Genomic DNA, 17,920 nt, shown 5'->3' with positions numbered 1-17,920 from the left:
TCCCTGGGCCCTGACTCCAGTGATTCTTGAGCCTCAGCTGCGAAGGCAGCCCCCACTTCCAGAATAGTCCAAGTACATTGACTCTGGGCAGGGGCAAGGAAGACTCGCGCCTGCCCACACCTGCTGAGGCCGGCTCTCTCCTTTCCTGCCGCCCGGAGGCAGAGGAAGCACACAGAGAAAAGCCAGAGCAGTGGAGCCAGCTCACTCCGCTTTTTCTCCCTGGTTTACCTTTATCAAGTGAGGCAAGAGTGGGTCAAGAGCTTTGAGGTGGCTAGAATGTGTGAGAGTTCATCCTCCATGGGTTAACTAAAGTCGGTCAGCTGTAGCAAAGAATAAGGTTGCCTGAATGTCTAATGCTGCCTGATGGCATTTTTAAATTGTTTGTTTGCTTTTAAAGATTTATTTTTTTTATTATTTTTAATTGTGTGTATGTTGTGTGCACGCGTGTGTGCACGTGTGTGTGTGTGTGTGTGTGTGTGTGTGTGTGTGTGTGTGTGTGTGTCTGCATGGGGGTATGAGCCAGAGGCCGGAGGCATTGATTGGATCCCCCTGGAGCTGGTGTTACGGGCAGCTGTGAACCAGCTGATGTGGGTGCTGGGAACTGAACTCAGTTCCTCTAGAAGAAGAGTACCTCTTGGGTGCCTGAAACTTCCTGGAGCTGGAGAAAGATGCCGCACAGGTCCTGGCCTCAGGGATTGGTCAGCCTAGAGGCTGAGGGGGTCCAGACAAGAACACGCTCACTATGCACCTTCCCCTGAACCTTAGACAAGACCACAGACAGTGCATCCTCAAGAAATGGTTATAAGTGAAGAGGTGATAACAGTGTTATAATAGTATTTGGAGTTCTCTCTTCTTATATGGAACCAAAGGCATTTTATGATTGAATTCTGCTATTTAATTTTTAAGTATTTACATTGTTTAATTTGTGTGGGTGAGTGGGTGGGTGCACACGTTGGAGGTTAGAGGACAATTTGCAAAAGTAGGTTCTCTGTTCCCACGCAGACTTAGCAGCGAGCACCTTTACCTCCTCAGCCTTCTCACCAGCCTGGCTCCAGCTGCCTAACTACACAGTTACTAATACATTCAGAGACAGCCAGTGTTTCTCGGATCCCCGGTGACATAGACTATGAAATAAAATACTTGTCCTGAACTGACTGAAATCAGGGTCAGGAAAGGATGGAGTCAGTTGAGCATGAGATCTGACCTGACCCCTCAACTTCTTCGAAGAGCCTCCTTCACACCCGGGGAAGCTCCCGAGGGCTTCTGTTAGGATTCTGAATTACTTCATTCATCTATAACTCCTTCCATCCCTGAAGCAGTTCTCCACAGCAGAGTGAACCTGGAGGCTGAAACAAGTGACAGCAGGCGGCAGGGAGTAAGAAAATCTCCCCGGAGCTGCTTTAGGTAAGTCAAAAGCTTGTTTCTCTGCTTTCTGACATTAAAAACGGAAAGAGGGGCTGGAGAGATGGCTCAGAGGTTAAGAACACTGGCTGCTCTTCCAGAGGTCCTGAGTTCAATTCCCAGCAACCACATGGTGGCTCACAACCATCTGTAATGAGATCTGGTGCCCTCTTCTGGCCTGCAGACATACATGCAGGCAGAACACTGCATACCTAATAAATAAATAAATCTTTAAAAAAAAAAAAAACGGAAAGAGAAAAAACGCTTGGATCTCAGGGTCTCTCTTGTGGTTTCACAGCTAGTCCTGGGCTCAAGAAGGACACTGGGGTGTGAAGGATGATCTCTTCAGCTACATCTCATTGTCAAATTCAGGAGGGAAGGTCACCGTGACGGTCTCTCCCCACATTTCTCAGAGCAAGCCAAATACACCCCGCCAAAGGGCAAGCTTTTGAAGGAAGGTGGATGTTATGGAAGGAATAACGCTTTCAGACTTGTAACTCGGAAGTGACCCATCTTCCCTCCAGAATCCAGTCGGAGCCCATGCTCTTCTGGGGATGATGTCAGTTGCTTCCTCACAGCTATGTGATTGATGAGGGTGTAAGGTTACATCCACAGCTGAGAGGTAATGGCAAGACACTCTCCTAACTCGGCCACCAAAGGAAAGGTCCAGTTCCCTCCTCAGCATGAAACTCAACAAACCAAACCCAGTTCAGGATGGCGTGAGGTGGAACCATGAAGGCAGAGACTCAGTGGCATCTGAAGAGGCCCCTCTCGCCACTTGACTAATAACATTCACACGTGGCAGGGAGTATAGCTCATGACAGAGTCCTTGCCTAGCATATGAGGTTTGTTCCCCAAGCACCACACATACACATACAGCAATTTATTTTAGGCTTTGCCATTTGTATGAGCTAAAACAGCATTCAGATATTTTATTTTACTTTATTATTTATTTTGAGACAGGATCTCATTAACTGGCTCAGGATGGCCTCAAACTCATGGGAATCCCCCTGCTTCCACCTCTAAGTGTTCCGATTATGGATTTGGATACACCTGGCTCTATTTTGTTGTCTTAATTAGCATTTTTGGTAACTACTGAGTTGAACCACTTCTGACTATGGGTCATTTTTGCTTGTTTATAGTGGGATTATAAATTGTCCTTCATTTAGTCTTTACCCATTTATCTATTGGTATCCCACCATTTTTATTCTTGGTTTAGTTGAACATTCCATATATTAAGGGATATTAGCCAGTTGTCATATTCATTAAAATACATTTTTCTAATTCATGATTTATCATAGTTGTAACTTCTCATCATAGTTGGAACAGGCCCAAAGCCACCGAAATTTAAAGCATTCAGTATAATTCCTAGTTTGTCGGGTTTACATTTAAGGGTTTATCTTATGAAAGCCAGTTGTATTATGGGATTTTTATCCCAGTAAGAAAATGACTGGATGAACAAAATCTATAAATAGTGCTGAGAAGCTGGGCTTGACCTTAAAATAGTGAAGTCCTTCCACTGTGTCTTGGGATTGCTGCAGAATGTCTTCTTTGCAATAAAAACAGAAAACACTCCATTTCCAAAGTATCGGCAGCAGCATTTCCAATCAGCCGCTCAGCAAAGAGCTGAGGCAGGAGGGACGGTGTGTTAGGGAGGTTAGGGTAATAGCTGTATGCTGGGACAGTGGAGGGAAAAACATGGATTTGTTTTGTACACATTTTACAACAAAATGCACTACATGCTGTTCCTGGGTATGTAAGCACCTCATAATTAAGCAAAGGAGAGGAGGGGAGAGGAAAGGATGGGAAAAAAGAGACCAGGAAGGGTAGAATGTGCCTGTAATCCCAGCACTCAGGAACCTGAGGCAGGAGCTTGGAAAGTTTGAGGCCAGATAGCTACATAGTAAAACCTGGTCTCAAAACACTAAGTAAGGATAGAAGAAAATCAGAGAAGGAGGGAGACTGGAGGTGTGGGGGGAGGCAGGAAGGGAGATAAAGAGAAAATGTGCATGCCTAAGCAAATCTTCACTCATGCTTGTTGAGGCTCCCTCTAATTCTTATAGGATGACATCTTTAAAGGTTCATGGGACATCCTATCTATCTCTCAGTTGGTCCCATGGTAAATTCTCAGTGTATGAATAGTGAATATGCTTGTAAGAAAGCATGGATGTCTGTCCCTTATATGTACTAACATGTTTCCCTCTGAGGCATTCGAAACATAAGATGGAAAGAGGGACCCAAGGGAGAAGTGAGGAGTGGTATTGATGACAAAGGTATGAACAGTTGAGACGATCTCTCAAAGACTGACCTGGGTGTTACGGTCTCAAGGGTGGGTCTGAGGGTCAGACTTCTTAGGTCACAGTCCGGCTCAACACCATCCATACCCTGAAATCTTTCTAAACCTCTTACCTTTATCTGTGACAGTAGATTAATAACAGTGGATCATAAGAGTGACAAGATTAAGTGAGACATTGTTGTGCTGGGAAGGTGGGATCAAGCCAGGGTTAGAACTCTGTGCTAGAGTACTTGCCCAGCATGTATGATGTTCAAGAGCCAATCTCCAGCACTGGCAAAAAAAAAAAAAAAATGATTAGCTTCCATCAAGTTATCAGTGGCCAAGTGTGTCATGGGTACAGGGTATTTTGTTATCATTTATTTCCAGGAGGAATGAAGGACTTTCTCTTTAATCTTGGTGAGCCGCCAGGTGGGAAGATGGTTTCGGAATGGTGTTATTTTCCCACACAGGGAATCCTGCCTGGGGATGTCCTAGCAGGAGGTCATAAAGGTGGGGAGAATTGTGCAACATTCTCCCTCGAGCCCACCGCCGGCTTTTCCTCAAAGATCTTCTGCAGTGCTTCTTTTAGGGACTTCCTGCTCCTCTTCCGCCGCAGACTGCCTACCACAAAGTAGACAATCGGGTTGATGCCGCAGTTAATAATGGACAGCATGTTCAGGTAAGGGAGGGATTTCCATACAGACGCATCCGTTGTGTCGAAATAGTAGCCGATGATAAGCGACACCTTCATGGGCATGGCGAAGACGAGAAACAGGATGACCGTGGCCATGATGATCACATAGAGCTTGACTGGTTGCCGTGGCTTCAGGTTGCAGCAGACCTGGATGAAGAGGATTAAATTGGAGAAGACCATGAGAGGCACGAAGACCAGGAATGTCAAGACACAGGAAAATATGTACACATAACGGCACTCTGGGAACTGGGGCATCACTTCCAGAATGCAGAAGAAGCTCTCCAACCCAGACACGAGAACAGACAGGGACCACAGCAGTGCACAGGCCACAGCCGACTGGTGCTTTGGGCGTCGGCACTGGTACCAGATTGGGTAAAGTACTGAGAGGCACCGTTCCACACTGATGGCTGTGAGGAGGTGCAGGCCCGTGTTGTAGCCAAAGATCATAAGGAAGATGGCATAAGTCAGCAACTTGTTGTCATGGATGTGGAAGATGTTCACTAGTTGAATGATGGATGAACAGAGGAGATTCATGAAGTCGGCAATGGCAAGGTGCAGGAGGTAGATGGTGAATGGCTTCCTCTTGACACAGAAGATTAGGAACCATATGAAAAGTCCATTCCCAGCCAGTCCCAGCATACACATCACCAGGAAGATAGAAACATAACTGTACTCAGCCACTTGCTCTGAAGACCAGGCAGTTTCATTTAGAGATTTGTTTCCGGTGTATTGTGTGGATTCCAGAGGACAAAAGGTCGTTGCCAAGGGCTCCATTCTTGGGAAATCTCTTTCTCTGTGGTCTCCTGTGGTCACAAATGGAAGACAGTGACAAGTGTCATCTACTCTACATCTCAAGATGGTTTTGTATTACTGGGGAGGCTCTCTCCCACGTGGTGATACTTTGTACTCTAACAAATAAAGCTTGCCTGGAGATCAGAGTGCAGAGCTGGCCACTAGACAGACACAGAGGCCAGGCCGTAGCGGCACACACCTTTAATCCCAGCACTTGGGAGGCAGAGGCAGACGGATCTCTGTGAGTTCGAGGTCACCCTGGTCTACACAAGATTGATCCAGTCTAAAAGGGAAGCAGAGCCAGGCAGTCGTGGCACACACCTTTGATCCCAGCCCTTGGGATCTCACAATTTTAATTTCAGAACTAGGGAGATGGAGACAGGAAGTGATACGGCTGGGCAGAAAGAGGAAGTGATAAGGCGGGAGGAGACAGGCGCTCAATTGGCCCTTTCAGTCTGAGGATTCCTAGAGGTAAGAAGTCTTTCTAGTGGCTGGCTGCTCTGCTTCTCTGATCTTTCAGCATTTACCCCAATATCTGGCTCCAGGTTTTTATTATTGAGACCAGTTAGAATTTGGGCTACGCTCCCACATGAGGGATAAGGGGAGCCAGAGTCCCCTGCTGTGTCTTCTCATCTTCTCCATCCCCTGCCCCGTTCTCTCGTCTTCCGTTTCTCTACCCAGCAGATGCCATTGAAATGTCCACATCCCCTCCGCTAACACCAGGGCTGACTTCCAACCTCAGCCCCAGCTACTGGCATCCACAACAATTCTTCTTTTTGCCTGGCTCTGTGGGCAAGCCCACTGTGTTTCTTACTTCTAAGAGTTCTTACTAGAACTAGGCGACAGAATTAGGAACAGGATTTTTTTTTTTTAAGGATAACTTGAAATACACCAATGACAAAAGCCAACGCATTAAAAAAAAAAAAAGAAAAAACCATGGCTGGGGAGATTGCTCAGAAAAAATGTTTGTGCAAGCCTGAGGACCTGAGTGTAGATCCTCAGCATTCACATAAAAATCTGGGCATGGTGCTGGGCAGTGGTGTTGCACACCTTTAATCCCAGCACTTGGGAGGCAAAGGCAGGTGGATCTCTGTGAGTTCGAGGCCAGCCTGGTCTACAGAATGAGATCCAGGACAGCCAAGGCTACACAAAAAAACCATGTATCAAAACAAAACAAAACAAAAAATCTGGGTACAGCAGCATCTATCTATAGCCCCAGCACCAGGCAGTGGGGACAGACAGATCCTGGGGCCTCAGTGGCCAGCCAGTCTAGCTGGAACATCAAGTTCCAGGCGCACTGAGAAACCCTGTGTTAAAAAATGAGATGGGGAACTGACTGATTAAATAGGAGACACCTAATATTGTCTTCTGTCACTCATAGATGCCTGCAAAGGCAGGAACCCACACACACATACACACATGCACACCACCACATACCCTTGCATATACCAGAAAGGAAGCAGAAAAGAAACAGAGACAAGAAAGAGAGAGAGAGAGAGAGAGAGAGAGAGAGAGAGAGAGAGAGAGAGAGAGAGAGAGAACGAGAAAGAGAAATAGAACACACAGAGAGAGACAGAGACAGAGAGAACAGGCAACTCTGGCATAGGTAGAATTTTGCTGATCTCTTCTGCCATGTCTCTCGTTAGCTATTTTCCTGTTCCTGTGTCTCAGTTTGCAGTTTAGAACAGCTACACTCATTTACCAGTTCACCAAGAAATACAGCTAATGGACAGTTGGATGCTTCCCTCTTGGACATTGAAGGTCACTCCCTTGGGTTTAAGGAGAAGACAACTTTGTCATGATTGGGAAAGATGGGAAGAGGGGTAGGTTGAGAAGGAGTTTCTGTTGAGCTGGGGTCCACAGAGGAGAAGGTTATCAAGAGCGGACAGTCATGCAGAATTGTAATCTCCAGACCCAGGACAGCCTGGGTGCCCAGGTGCTGCTGGGTGTTGTGATGGCATAATTCTTACTTCTTCCTTACTCAGTGTCCCCATTGCCCAAAGGATGACCTCATCATGGCCAACCAAAGTGTGGGAGGAATTCAGGAAGCACTGACAGAGCAAGGACATCCTATCCTAGGCTGTTTTTATAGACTTGGCATAAAAGACATAAAGGACAGCAGTCTTCTCTTTACAGGTAGATAAACTTTTATCTATCTATCTGTCTATCTATCTATCTATCTATCTATCTATCTATCTATCTATCTATCTATCATCCATCTATCTATCATTTATCTATCATATCTCTCTCTCCCTCTATCATCTATCATATCTATCTATCTATCTATCTATCTATCTATCTATCTATCTATCTGTCTGTCTATCTACAGCTATCTATCCTATCTATCATCTATCTATCTATGGTGGGTTTTTGAGACAAGGTTTCTCTGTGTAACGGCTCTGGCTGTCCCAGGACTTGCTTTGCAGACCAGGCTGGCCTTGAACTCACAGAGATCACCTGCCTCTGCCCTCCACCCCCAGTGCTGTGATTAAAGGCGTGTTCCACAACCACCTGGCTAGACACTGTTTTTAAAGATGCTTTCAGTCTCTCCTAGAAACTCAGAATTAATATTTCTGGAGACTCAGCAGGATTTCCCAGAATAGCTGGTAGATTCAGACTTAACGTGAGTTAGAACTGGGTTTTGCTATTATGGACTTCACATTGGGTCTTCATTCTTTTCCTGGTGTACAACTCCTAAACAACCTTGGGATCTCCACAGCAGTTTATCTTTGTCTACAGTGACTGATGGTTGGCTGCCCCCTAGATAGCTTCAGGATGGACTTGGTCACTGGAAGGTTCACTGCTCAACCCGCAGGGAAGGAGAGGGCCTGAATGTTGAACTGACCACCAGTGGACAATGATCATGTCGGTATTAGAGTCTCCACAGACCCTCCCCAAACAGAACGGAGTTCAGAGATATTCCAGAAAACAGAACATGTGGAGATTCCTGGGGGTGGGGGCAGAGAGGGCATGAAAACTCTGTCCCTTCACCATTCCTCACACTTCATATCTGTTCATCTATAGCCATTGTGCCAACATTTGAAATCCACTGTTAAGATTTTCTGCTGAGCCGGGCGGTGGTGGCGCACGCCTTTAATCCCAGCACTCGGGAGGCAGAGCCAGGTGGATCTCTGTGAGTTCGAGGCCAGCCTGGTCTCCAAAGCGAGTTCCAGGAAAGGCGCAAAGCTACACAGAGAAACCCTGTCTCGAAAAACCAAAAAAAAAAAAAAAAAAAACAAAAAAAAAACAAAAAAAGATTTTCTGCTGAGCTGGGCAGTGGTGGAATACACCTTTAACCTCAGCACCTGGGAGGCAGAGGCAGGTGGATCTCTGTGAGTTCGAGGCCAGTCTGGTCTACAGAGTGATGTTCCAGGACAGCCAGAGCTATACAGAGAAACCCTGTCTTAAAAAAAAGAAAGAGAGAGAGAGAGAGAGAGAGAGAGAGAGAGAGAGAGAGAGAGAGAGAGAGAAAGAAAAGAGAGAGAGAAAGAAAGAAAGAAAGAAAGAAAGAAAGAAAGAAAGAAAGAAAGAAAGAAAGAGAAAGAAAGAAAAAAAGATTTCCTGCTGAGTTCTACAATCTGTTTAGGGAAATGGATTGAACCACAGGTAAAGTGACTGGAACTTGTGGTCAAGGTCTGAAGAGTGGCCAGAGCTGTGAGCGTGGATGTTGTCTCTGAGTGCAGGGAGTCAGAAATCTCTAATTTCTTCCTTGGGATAAATTACTTCAGCAACAATTTCTCATGGGAGACCTTAAGGCTTGAGTCAGAAAAGCATAATAGACATGAACACTGGCTTTGGGCTCAGAGATTTAGGGTTAAATTCCATCTCCAGGACAGGATTATCTGACCTTGGGCGGCTTTCATTCTGTAAGCCTGTTTCTCTGTCTGCAAAATGGAGGTAATAACAGCAGCACTTGGCACAGCTTTCGAGGAAATCAACTGGTCACCTCCTTCTCCTCCTCTTTGCCCCTTTGCATATGCGTGTGTGGAGGTTGACATGAGTGTCTTCCCCATAGCTCTCTATTTTGTCTGTTGAGGGAGAGCATGATGACCGTAGGGGTTTTTGTCAGCTTGACACAAGCTAGAGTCATCTAGAAAGAGGGAATCCTGGTTGTGGCTCCATCACATTGCCTGTAGTCAAGTCTGTAGGACATGTTCTTGATTGATGACTGATGTGGGAGGGACCATTCCACAGTGGGTGGTGACACTCCTGAGCAGGTGGTTCTGGGAAGTATGAAGCAGGTAACTGAACAAGAGCCTCGGAGCAAGCCAGTAACAGCATTCCTCCATGGTCTCTGCTTCAGTCCCAACTCCAGGTTCCTGCCTTGAGTTCCTGTCCTGTAGGACTGTGCACTGTAAGATGAAATTAATCCATTCCTTCCCATGTTGTCTTTGGTTATGGTTGTTATCAAAACAATAGAAAGATAACTCGGTCACAGGGTCTCTCACTGAACCTGGCCCCCAAGAACTCGGCTAGTTGCACCAGGGATCCTGTCTTTGCCTCGCAAGCACTGAGTGAGATTTTAGGCAGCCACCAGACTCTCCCAGACTTTAAATGGCTTCTGGATTCCAAACTCTGGTCCTCACATTTGCCGGCAAGCACTTTACACACAGAGCCATCTCCACAGCCCTAGATTTCATTTTTTTTTAAAAAGAGTACTTTTATTCTAAGTGTTTGACACATTAGTACAGACACATGCAGGTCATTAGATTGGCCATTTTCAAAAAGTTTGGTTTCCAGGCCTAAGGATGTAGCTCCCCTGGTAGAATGCTTGCTCATCTCTCAGGATGCCCTGGGTTCGATCCCCTTCACCACATACACTGGGTACGGGGTTTTATACCTGTAATCTCAGGATTCAGGAGGTAGGAGCAGGGCTATCAGAAGGCAGTGTCATACTCGGCTACCTAGGGAGTTAGACAGAGGCTGGTCTAGGCTAAAAGCAACCCAGCAGCTGTGTGTAATATCTGCACAAGATCAAACCAGTCAACATTCTAGACTGGAGTGGGGAGGGGCTCACAAGCCACCACCCCTCACTGAAGAGCCAATGACAATTGATGACCCCTGGAGGAGGGAGAGCCACCTTTAAGGCTACGGCCCCCGGCAGGTCAACTATGCCCCAGCAGATGGCCTCACGCTCATATGGACAGCTCAAACCTGACTCAGTGGGTTATTTAAAAAAAAAAAAAGGAAGAAACTGAAAACCAAAAAAGGAGATGAAGCTGGGAAAAAGGGATGGGAAGTGGACCTGAGAGGAGTTAGCGGGAAGGTGGGGGTAAACATGATAAAATTATACTGTAATTATTGAAATTCTCAAAGAATAATAGAAATGTTTTTAATTTTTTTTTTTGGAAGCAGCACAATTGAGGTGAACAATAAAGCTTTTTCTGTATTGATCACTTTTCTCAAATAAAACAAAATTTGCTAACTTGATGGGGGGAAAAAAGACATCTGAAAGTTTTAACTGGACAGCTCAGGGCTCAGCAAGGTGGTATAGTCTCGATGTTCTGTTTCTTCTTGAACAGAATGCTCTGTGTGCTTTGCTCATGTTTTCTGCTTGTGGGAATTGAGGTCCTTACTGGCCTGTAAAGGTGCATTGATCTGTTCTGTGGCTTCCAGTGGTCTTCTCCAGGTAGAACGCAGACCTCCAGGCAGGCCAGTTGGACTTCTCAAGGGCTGGTCCCGGCACAGGTGAGTGCGGACCCTTCCCACTCAAACCCCTCTCTCTTCCCTTCTCTTCGATTCCACTAACTCAACTGTCACAATCCTCTGTCCAAGGGCCTAGGCTAAGAGCAGAATCAGGGGGGTGGGGCAGAAAGATCCCACAGGGTGTCTCTGTCGTAGACTAGGAGCCACCAGGGAAACCACTTGCAACAGCCTGCCTGGAGACCGAGTGTTGAGTGCGGAGCGGCATGTCAAGTGAGCTCATGCTCATGGTCACACTTCCACGGACGTCTGAAGAAATAAGGGCATGGGTCTGTCTGTGTAACACTGCCCAAACTAACCTTTCTGCCTGGATCCAAGCGTATCAGTAAACAAAAAGGAACTTACTTGAATTGTATGTCTTAATATTCTGGCCATAGGAACAAAGCATAATTCAAGAGAAAAAGTAGAGCCAGGTGGTGGTGGTGCATGCCTTAAATCCCAGCACTGGCGAGGTAAAGGCAGGCGGATCTCTGTGAGTTCAAGGCCAGCCTGGTCTACAGAGTGAGTTCCAGGACAGCCAAGGCTACACAGAGAAACCAGAGATAAGGAGAGGGAGAGAGGGGGAGAGAGAGAGAGAGAGAGAGAGAGAGAGAGAGAGAGAGAGAGAGAGAGAGAGAGAGAGAGAGAATGTGTAGACTTGAGAGCAGAACAAATCAGTACAATTATACTAATCATTCTCTGATTGGCTGATTCCATATGATTGTTAAGGAACCCAGGGAGGTTGGAGGCCATCCTCATTTAACATGTTGAGGACTCTGGACTCTGAGGACCTGCCTCGGTTCCCCAACCTGCTACCAATACCATTTCCTGCAGGTAAAAGCTCTCTAACTCCTGCCTGAATGCAGGTACCTATACCTCAGTCACCACTGTAACTATCCCGGGAAGTTCTCACTGCAGAGAAGGCAGGAGGACATAACAGGGAAGGGCGTTTCCAAGGAGAAGCTGAGCTCATCTTCAAAGTGGGTAGAGTCTGCTAAACCTGCCGCGCACGGACAGTCCCACATGTTCTGATGGGGGTCGGCCAGTGGCTTTGCAGGCACCCCATTTTGGATTTCTAGCCTGGTGTCCAGAACATGTTATTTATGGTCTTTTCTAATGATTTCTCTCCGCCTCTCCTCCTGGCTCTCAGATCCAGTCAACCAAAGAAGCTCAGCGGGAGTTAAACGTGCTCACATCTGTGCGACAACACTCTAGTAGGAAACTACAAAATAGAACAGAGCCACATTTTATTTCTGGTGCCGCTTCAGTGTTCCAAACCAAGTGTCTCTCAGTGGGTGTGCAGACCCAGCACCCTGCACGCTGCGCACACACCTGTGAGCATGCCCACCCACACACATATGGAACATGATTATTAGGTGACCTTTTATCTTTTTTATGGTGCTCATAGGGGAGGCTCTATGGTTTCAGTCAAGCCAGAAGACCCCTGTTTCAGAAGACATACGGCCCCCCCAGATAGCCCTGGGGAGCCTCTCAGAGCGAACTCTCTTTCCACTCAGCATGGCCCTCTTTGCAGAGAGCTGGGGTGGGGGGGAGGAAAGCTCCCTGTACACTCAGTCATAGAGCTCTTTCTGGAAGGGGCAAGTAAGGAGCACTCACAGTCTGCCGGTGTGAAGCCACTGTGGTGATCTCTGGTTCTTCCCTTAGGGCTTGCTATTTCGGTTGGTTCTCAGGCCCTGTTCAGCAGACAAGACGGTTCTGGAAGGCTGAAAGAGCCCACACCAGTCTGGCACCAGTCTGTTCTCAGGGTCTTATTTTGGCCTCATCTCTGGCCAGTGAAACTTAGATTCCTGTTGGCAAGCCCTGAGGGCAGAGGGCGGGGCCAGTTTTCCTCTGAGACCTGTCAGTCAAACCAATAATCACTCGACACTCTTGGTGGTTTGCATCAAGTCCCAGCTAATGGGAAAATATCCCAATCTACCCCAGTAGGAGCCTGGCATTTCATCACGTTCAGGTTGTTAGTGAACCGGAAGCACATCTCAGCACTCTGCTTATAGGTGCCTCTGTGTCTCCCATCCCTCTCCCTCCTGCTTCCTGCATTTCTACTCTCCCCACAGTCGGGAGGGCCAGCCTACAGGCACCAGCCCTCCACCCACCCGCTGGGACAGGTACTGTGGGGTTTCTTGGCCTGTTCCCACTGAGATAATTACCCTCCCCACTTCTCTGCTACAGACGATGGCCAGAAGACATGATTATCAGGGCTACGTGTGGGGAGGTGTGCGTTAGAAGAGAAAGTGGTGTTCCCAGAGGAATGTCGGCTGGGGAGTGGGGAGGGGTGTGGCTGCCTCTGTCCCAGACCCTGTGTCTGTCCTTTCTGGGGGCTGCTGCGTTGTCCCGTTTTCATGAGATCTCAGGAAGGAGGCTGAAAAAGAGGCATTGAGGAAAGCCTGTGGCGTTGCTAGCTCTAGCAGCTAGTGTGTGCACACAAGCGTGTCCCGGCGCACACACGTGGAGTCGGAGGACAGCTTTTAGGAGTTGTTCTCTTCTACCACGTAGGTCCCAAGGCTCAAACTCAGGTTGTCAGCTTGGTGGCAAGTGTCTCTTCACTGAGTCATCTTGCCTGTGCTACTTGAGGATTTTTTTTTTTAAAAAGTCAACGGTATTTGTAGAAGACTCCCCCCCTCCACGTGAGTCACAGCCTTTGTGGTCCTTCTCCCTTAAGTGCGGAGAAAACCGACTTGATTCTAACTAAGACGATGTGGCAAAGCTGCTCGGACATTGTTTCGATGCTGAGTCTGTTGGTTCACTTGGACAAGGTCTACAGACCAGTGCACCTTGAATTCCTAGTCCTCCTGCCTCCACCTCTTAAGTATTGGGATTGCAAACGTGTGCCCCCATGCCCAGAGTCTACGTTGCCCTTTTGTTTTGAGATGCTTTCTTGAAGTTGCCATCCTTCTGCCTCAGCCTCCCAGCACTGGAATGAACTCCCATTACACCCAGCCCCCAGGGTTAGCTTCAGCTATGCAAGACACGAAGACACGGAGATGACTGTCACAAAGGAAGACACTTATTTCATAGTCCCCAGAAGTAGGTAAGGCAGGGACCCAGCCACAGGCCCTTTAGGAAGTCCTGGAGTTGGTCAGAAGACAACAAGAAGGTGGACTGTGGGCAAGCCTTTACTGTGGCCCAGAGGTCACTACATGCAGCTGCCTGCATTTCTCTTTAAGACGCATAATGATGATGAGAATAATAGTAATAATTAGTATTATTCTCCTTATGTGTATATGCGTGTATATGTTCTTATGTGTGTATGTATGAGTGAGTGCAGACGCATGTGTATGTGTGTGTGGGCAGAGAACAACTTTCAGGAGTCCGTTCTCTCCTGCCTCCATGGGTTCTGGGGATTGCCTCCACGATTCTCGGGTCCAGGCTTGCTCAGAAACACGTTCACTCTACTTGATGAGTCATCTTGCTGGCCATGGCCCCAGCTTTATAGGAGGTCCTTTGGGGCCAATGTGCGAGTTTTTCTAATGGCCCCACTACACTCCTGCCCATTATTCTTACTATACATTTGTCCAAAAGCAGCAGAAATATCTAGATCACTGTTTGTGTGCTTCCTTAAAATTTTCTTTGCCAAATCAACTAATTTGTCATCTTTAAATTCAGTGCCATTGACTCCAAGGACACGGACACAATGCAGACAAGGTGCTCGCCCAGATGGATGGTTCTCCAGCCTAGTTCTCCAAAGACTCTGTTCCCATCTCACCCTCAGGAGCGCAGTCCGATGTCTTTCAGAATCAGATCTTTTAAGCTCACACCCTATTAAGCTCAACTTGAAAGATTCTAGGTGCATCTCTAGCTCGCTTCTCCAAGCCTTTCTAAATGTCCGCCCCCACCAGCGTCAAAGACTTACTCCTCACCGACAGGACAAGTCACGACAATGACCTCCCTCGGTGCCGATGTTCTATGAGTCAGCCTTTGACTCATGGCTTCAGAGGTGTCAACCCATGGTCACTTGTCTGTAATGTTTCGGGGCCAGTCATAAGACAGATCATCATGGCAGGGAGCAAAGGTATTCATCCAAGAAGTGGGACAGTGGGTGGGTTGGGAGGACCAGTGACCCCCAAGGACCTTTTTCCTCTGAGCCATGTCTCCAGTCCCCAAACAGAGTGTTTCATGACATAAACATATCTGAGCACAGATTACCACCCAGCCTACCAAGCAATATTAATTAAAAAAAAAAAAAAAGAAAAGAAAAAGCAAACCTACCACTTGATGGCACCAGAAAATAAGGGACCCACAGGGGCCTCTCGCCTCCTGGTAGAACCCTGGGCATTTTCCCAAGTGCCTGGGAGGGATGCTATTTTTTGAGGTGGTTTTGAATGTATCTCTGTTCTCAGAGGCTCTGTAACCCGAGGCTGGGACTGTGGTCTCTGGGAAGTGGGTTCCAACAGACTTCGCCGCCCAGCCCGAGTTTAATGCAGACTTTGAAAGTTCACTGTGTTGCCAGTGAAAGGAAGACTGTTCTGGAAACTTCCAAGGCTGGTCTGTAAAAATACCAGCGGTCTCTCACGGAGGACTAAGCATGGGGTGTTTATTTTAAGACAGACCTGGAGGTTTAGGGCTGATGGGGGTGGGGAGGTGGGGCGAGTCCTAGAGAGGGGACGCTAGCTGTTCTTCTACGTCCACTCACGTCTCTTCTGACAGATGTGTGCAGTTCCCCCACCAGCCCATTCCTTTGCTCTCTGCAGACACTAGCCTGATGCCGTATGATTTAATTCCTTTCTGAAATCACCTGGAGTCAGTGTAAAATTCCAGGTTGAGGGCTCTGTCCCTCAAGACTGCAGTTGCCAGGATGAGTCTTCTGGGTGAGCCACAAATTGGGGCTCCCAGGGCCCCCCTTCAAGTTTGTTAGTGTGCTCAGGAGACTTCCAAACACACCAACTTACTGTACCAAGTGGTCATAGGGCTACACCTTAGAGCCGTCGATGGAGCTGCTCAAGGGAGGAGTTTGGGGAGGGACACCGTGTCCAGACCCTCCATGCGTTCTTCAGCCAGTTTCCTAATCCCCGTCCCTTTAGAGTGTTACAAAGTTTCTATTACCCAGATATACTTGGTTATGTCACTGGCAGTAGCCGGTGAGCTCTACCTCTGGCCCCGGTCCTTCCTCCATGAGAGTCTCAACCTTCTAATCACATAAGCAGCTCCTCTGGCAACCAGTCCCCCTCCTGAGGGCTTTCCACACTCTCCTCAGGAACAGACTCAAGGGAGGCCGAGGTGGGTTGAAAAGTTATGAAACAGTAACCCTTTCTACCCATCAGGATGGCTGTACCACACACACACAGTCAACACACACATACACGATGTAAGCAAGTGTCGGTGAGGACATGGGGCATCTGGATTTTGAGAGTGGAACAAGATAGAAAAGGCTACCGGGGCCTATGGAGAGGAGACTCTGAGGAGGGACATCCCCTCCCCACCCCAAAACAGCATGAGTAGTTTAGCATACTTATGGCTTGCCATTACAGACAGAACTGGAGAAGTTGCTAAAAGCTGAAGCAGCTCCCTCCTTTTGGCCACTCTGTGTCTGAGTCCCTTCCTTTGTCGAGGATTCCCCACCGTGTGTCTCTTCCTGACCTTCTATGCACATGCTGGCCACGGGCTTTTGACCTTGGCACGGCACACCAGTCATGCTCCGTGTACCTCAAGGACTCTGTTCGTAAGGGGCAGGGACACAGAAAGCGCCTTCAGCATGGGGGTGACAATGGCAAGATGCAGCACATGACGGAGGGGACCATGGGTGGCAGGATGCCACTGACTCATGGTGCTTTGTGGAGGCAGCAGCCACGACTTGGTGGAGCTATATCTGCCGCACGCTTTTAGCTCATGCAGTTGTTTTTTTGGCAACCTAACTTAACAGCCTGGATTATTTTTTGCCTCCTGGAGATTTGGTGAGCCAGCTAACATTCCTTTAATAGATGCTCTTTCCACTGAAGTCGGTGGCCGTTTTGTGTTGCTTGCAGGTCCCGTAGAGTGCCTTCTGGGTTTCTTTCGGTGAAGTCTGCCAGGCGATTGATTCCCAAAGGCTCCCGAGAGTCAGAAAGGAAGAAAGGGACTCAGGGGGTGATCAGCAAACATGTCTCCTTCAACTCTCTAATGCAGCACTCTGAGAAAAGATGTCACTCTAACTATCATCATCTTGTGGCTCTGACACAGGCAACTGCCGGAAGGGAAGGTTTATTTGGCTTACAGTTCAGGGGATAGAGTCCACCTTGGTGGGAAGGCATGTTTGCAGGACGGTGGGGTAGCTAGACATGTCGCCTTGGTTGTCAGGAAGCAGAGAGAGATGAATGCAGGTTCTCAGACCACTTCCTGGTTTTATGTAGTTCAGGACCCCAGCCTACAGAACAGTACTACCTACATTTAGGGTGGGTATTGCCACCTCAACTAACCTAATCTAGAAAATCCCAACATGCCCAGAGGATTAGTGATTCCATATCCCGTCAAGTTGACAGTATTAACCATGACAGTAATCAATTAAATATTCCCAAACAGCTAAGAGAGAGGATTCTTGTTCCCAGCAAAAAGACATGTCTGAAGTGATGGACAGACCAGTTAAACATTGTACATAATGTCTGAAAATGTCACACTGTACCCCACATGTGTAGTGCACACAATGGCTATTGTATGTCAATTAAAAGTGAAGATACTTTATGAAAGCTGTCCTCCAGCAATTCAAGGGGTCACTCCCAGAGGAATGAACCAACAAGATGAACTTTTTTTCCATGCAAGATTGAAAAGGGGAGAAATTCTGGCCCATGCTACAACATGGATGAACCTTGAAGGCATCATGGTAAGTGGAATAAGTCAGCCACAAAACTGAAAACACTGTCTACACGTTACTGCAGCATAATTCCTGATTTAAAAAAAAAAAAAAAACAACTTAAAGGAGGGGATTACCCACTTGGGCTTGGTGTCAGGGTTTCAGTCAGTCTGCAGTCCTTCGCTCTGTTGCTTCTGGGCCATGATAAGGCAGAACGGCATGATGGGAGCATGGGTGGAGCAAAGTGGTTCACCTCCTGACAGGCAAGAAGCAGAGAGAGCTGGATGGAGAGGAG

The 17,920-nt window shown here is 47.5% G+C and overlaps 1 protein-coding gene across 1 annotated transcript; it reads right to left on the bottom strand.

Annotated features, from left to right (window-relative positions):
* Positions 1-2,385: 2,385 nt before the first annotated feature.
* On the bottom strand, positions 2,386-12,676 carry LOC128118771 (mas-related G-protein coupled receptor member H-like). Its single transcript, XM_052751589.1, has 2 exons — positions 12,462-12,676; positions 2,386-5,173 (listed from the first exon to the last, which is right to left on the bottom strand). Exon 2 carries the CDS (start codon positions 5,142-5,144, stop codon positions 4,179-4,181), a length of 966 nt encoding a protein of 321 aa, XP_052607549.1. The 5' UTR covers positions 5,145-5,173; positions 12,462-12,676; the 3' UTR covers positions 2,386-4,178.
* Between the last annotated feature and the right edge of the window lie 5,244 nt (positions 12,677-17,920).

The sequence above is a fragment of the Peromyscus californicus genome, unplaced genomic scaffold (genome assembly GCF_007827085.1).
Source record: "Peromyscus californicus insignis strain IS unplaced genomic scaffold, ASM782708v3 Scaffold_22__1_contigs__length_63687245, whole genome shotgun sequence".
Lineage (NCBI taxonomy): Eukaryota > Metazoa > Chordata > Mammalia > Rodentia > Cricetidae > Peromyscus > Peromyscus californicus.
Note: the sequence above shows the minus strand (reverse complement) of the source record. Positions and strands in the feature narration are given on the sequence as shown.

What these genes read in the sequence shown, in the direction of transcription:
- LOC128118771 (XM_052751589.1), bottom strand. Translation starts at nt 5,144, where the DNA reads ATGGAGCCCTTGGCAACGACCTTTTGTCCTCTGGAATCCACACAATAC.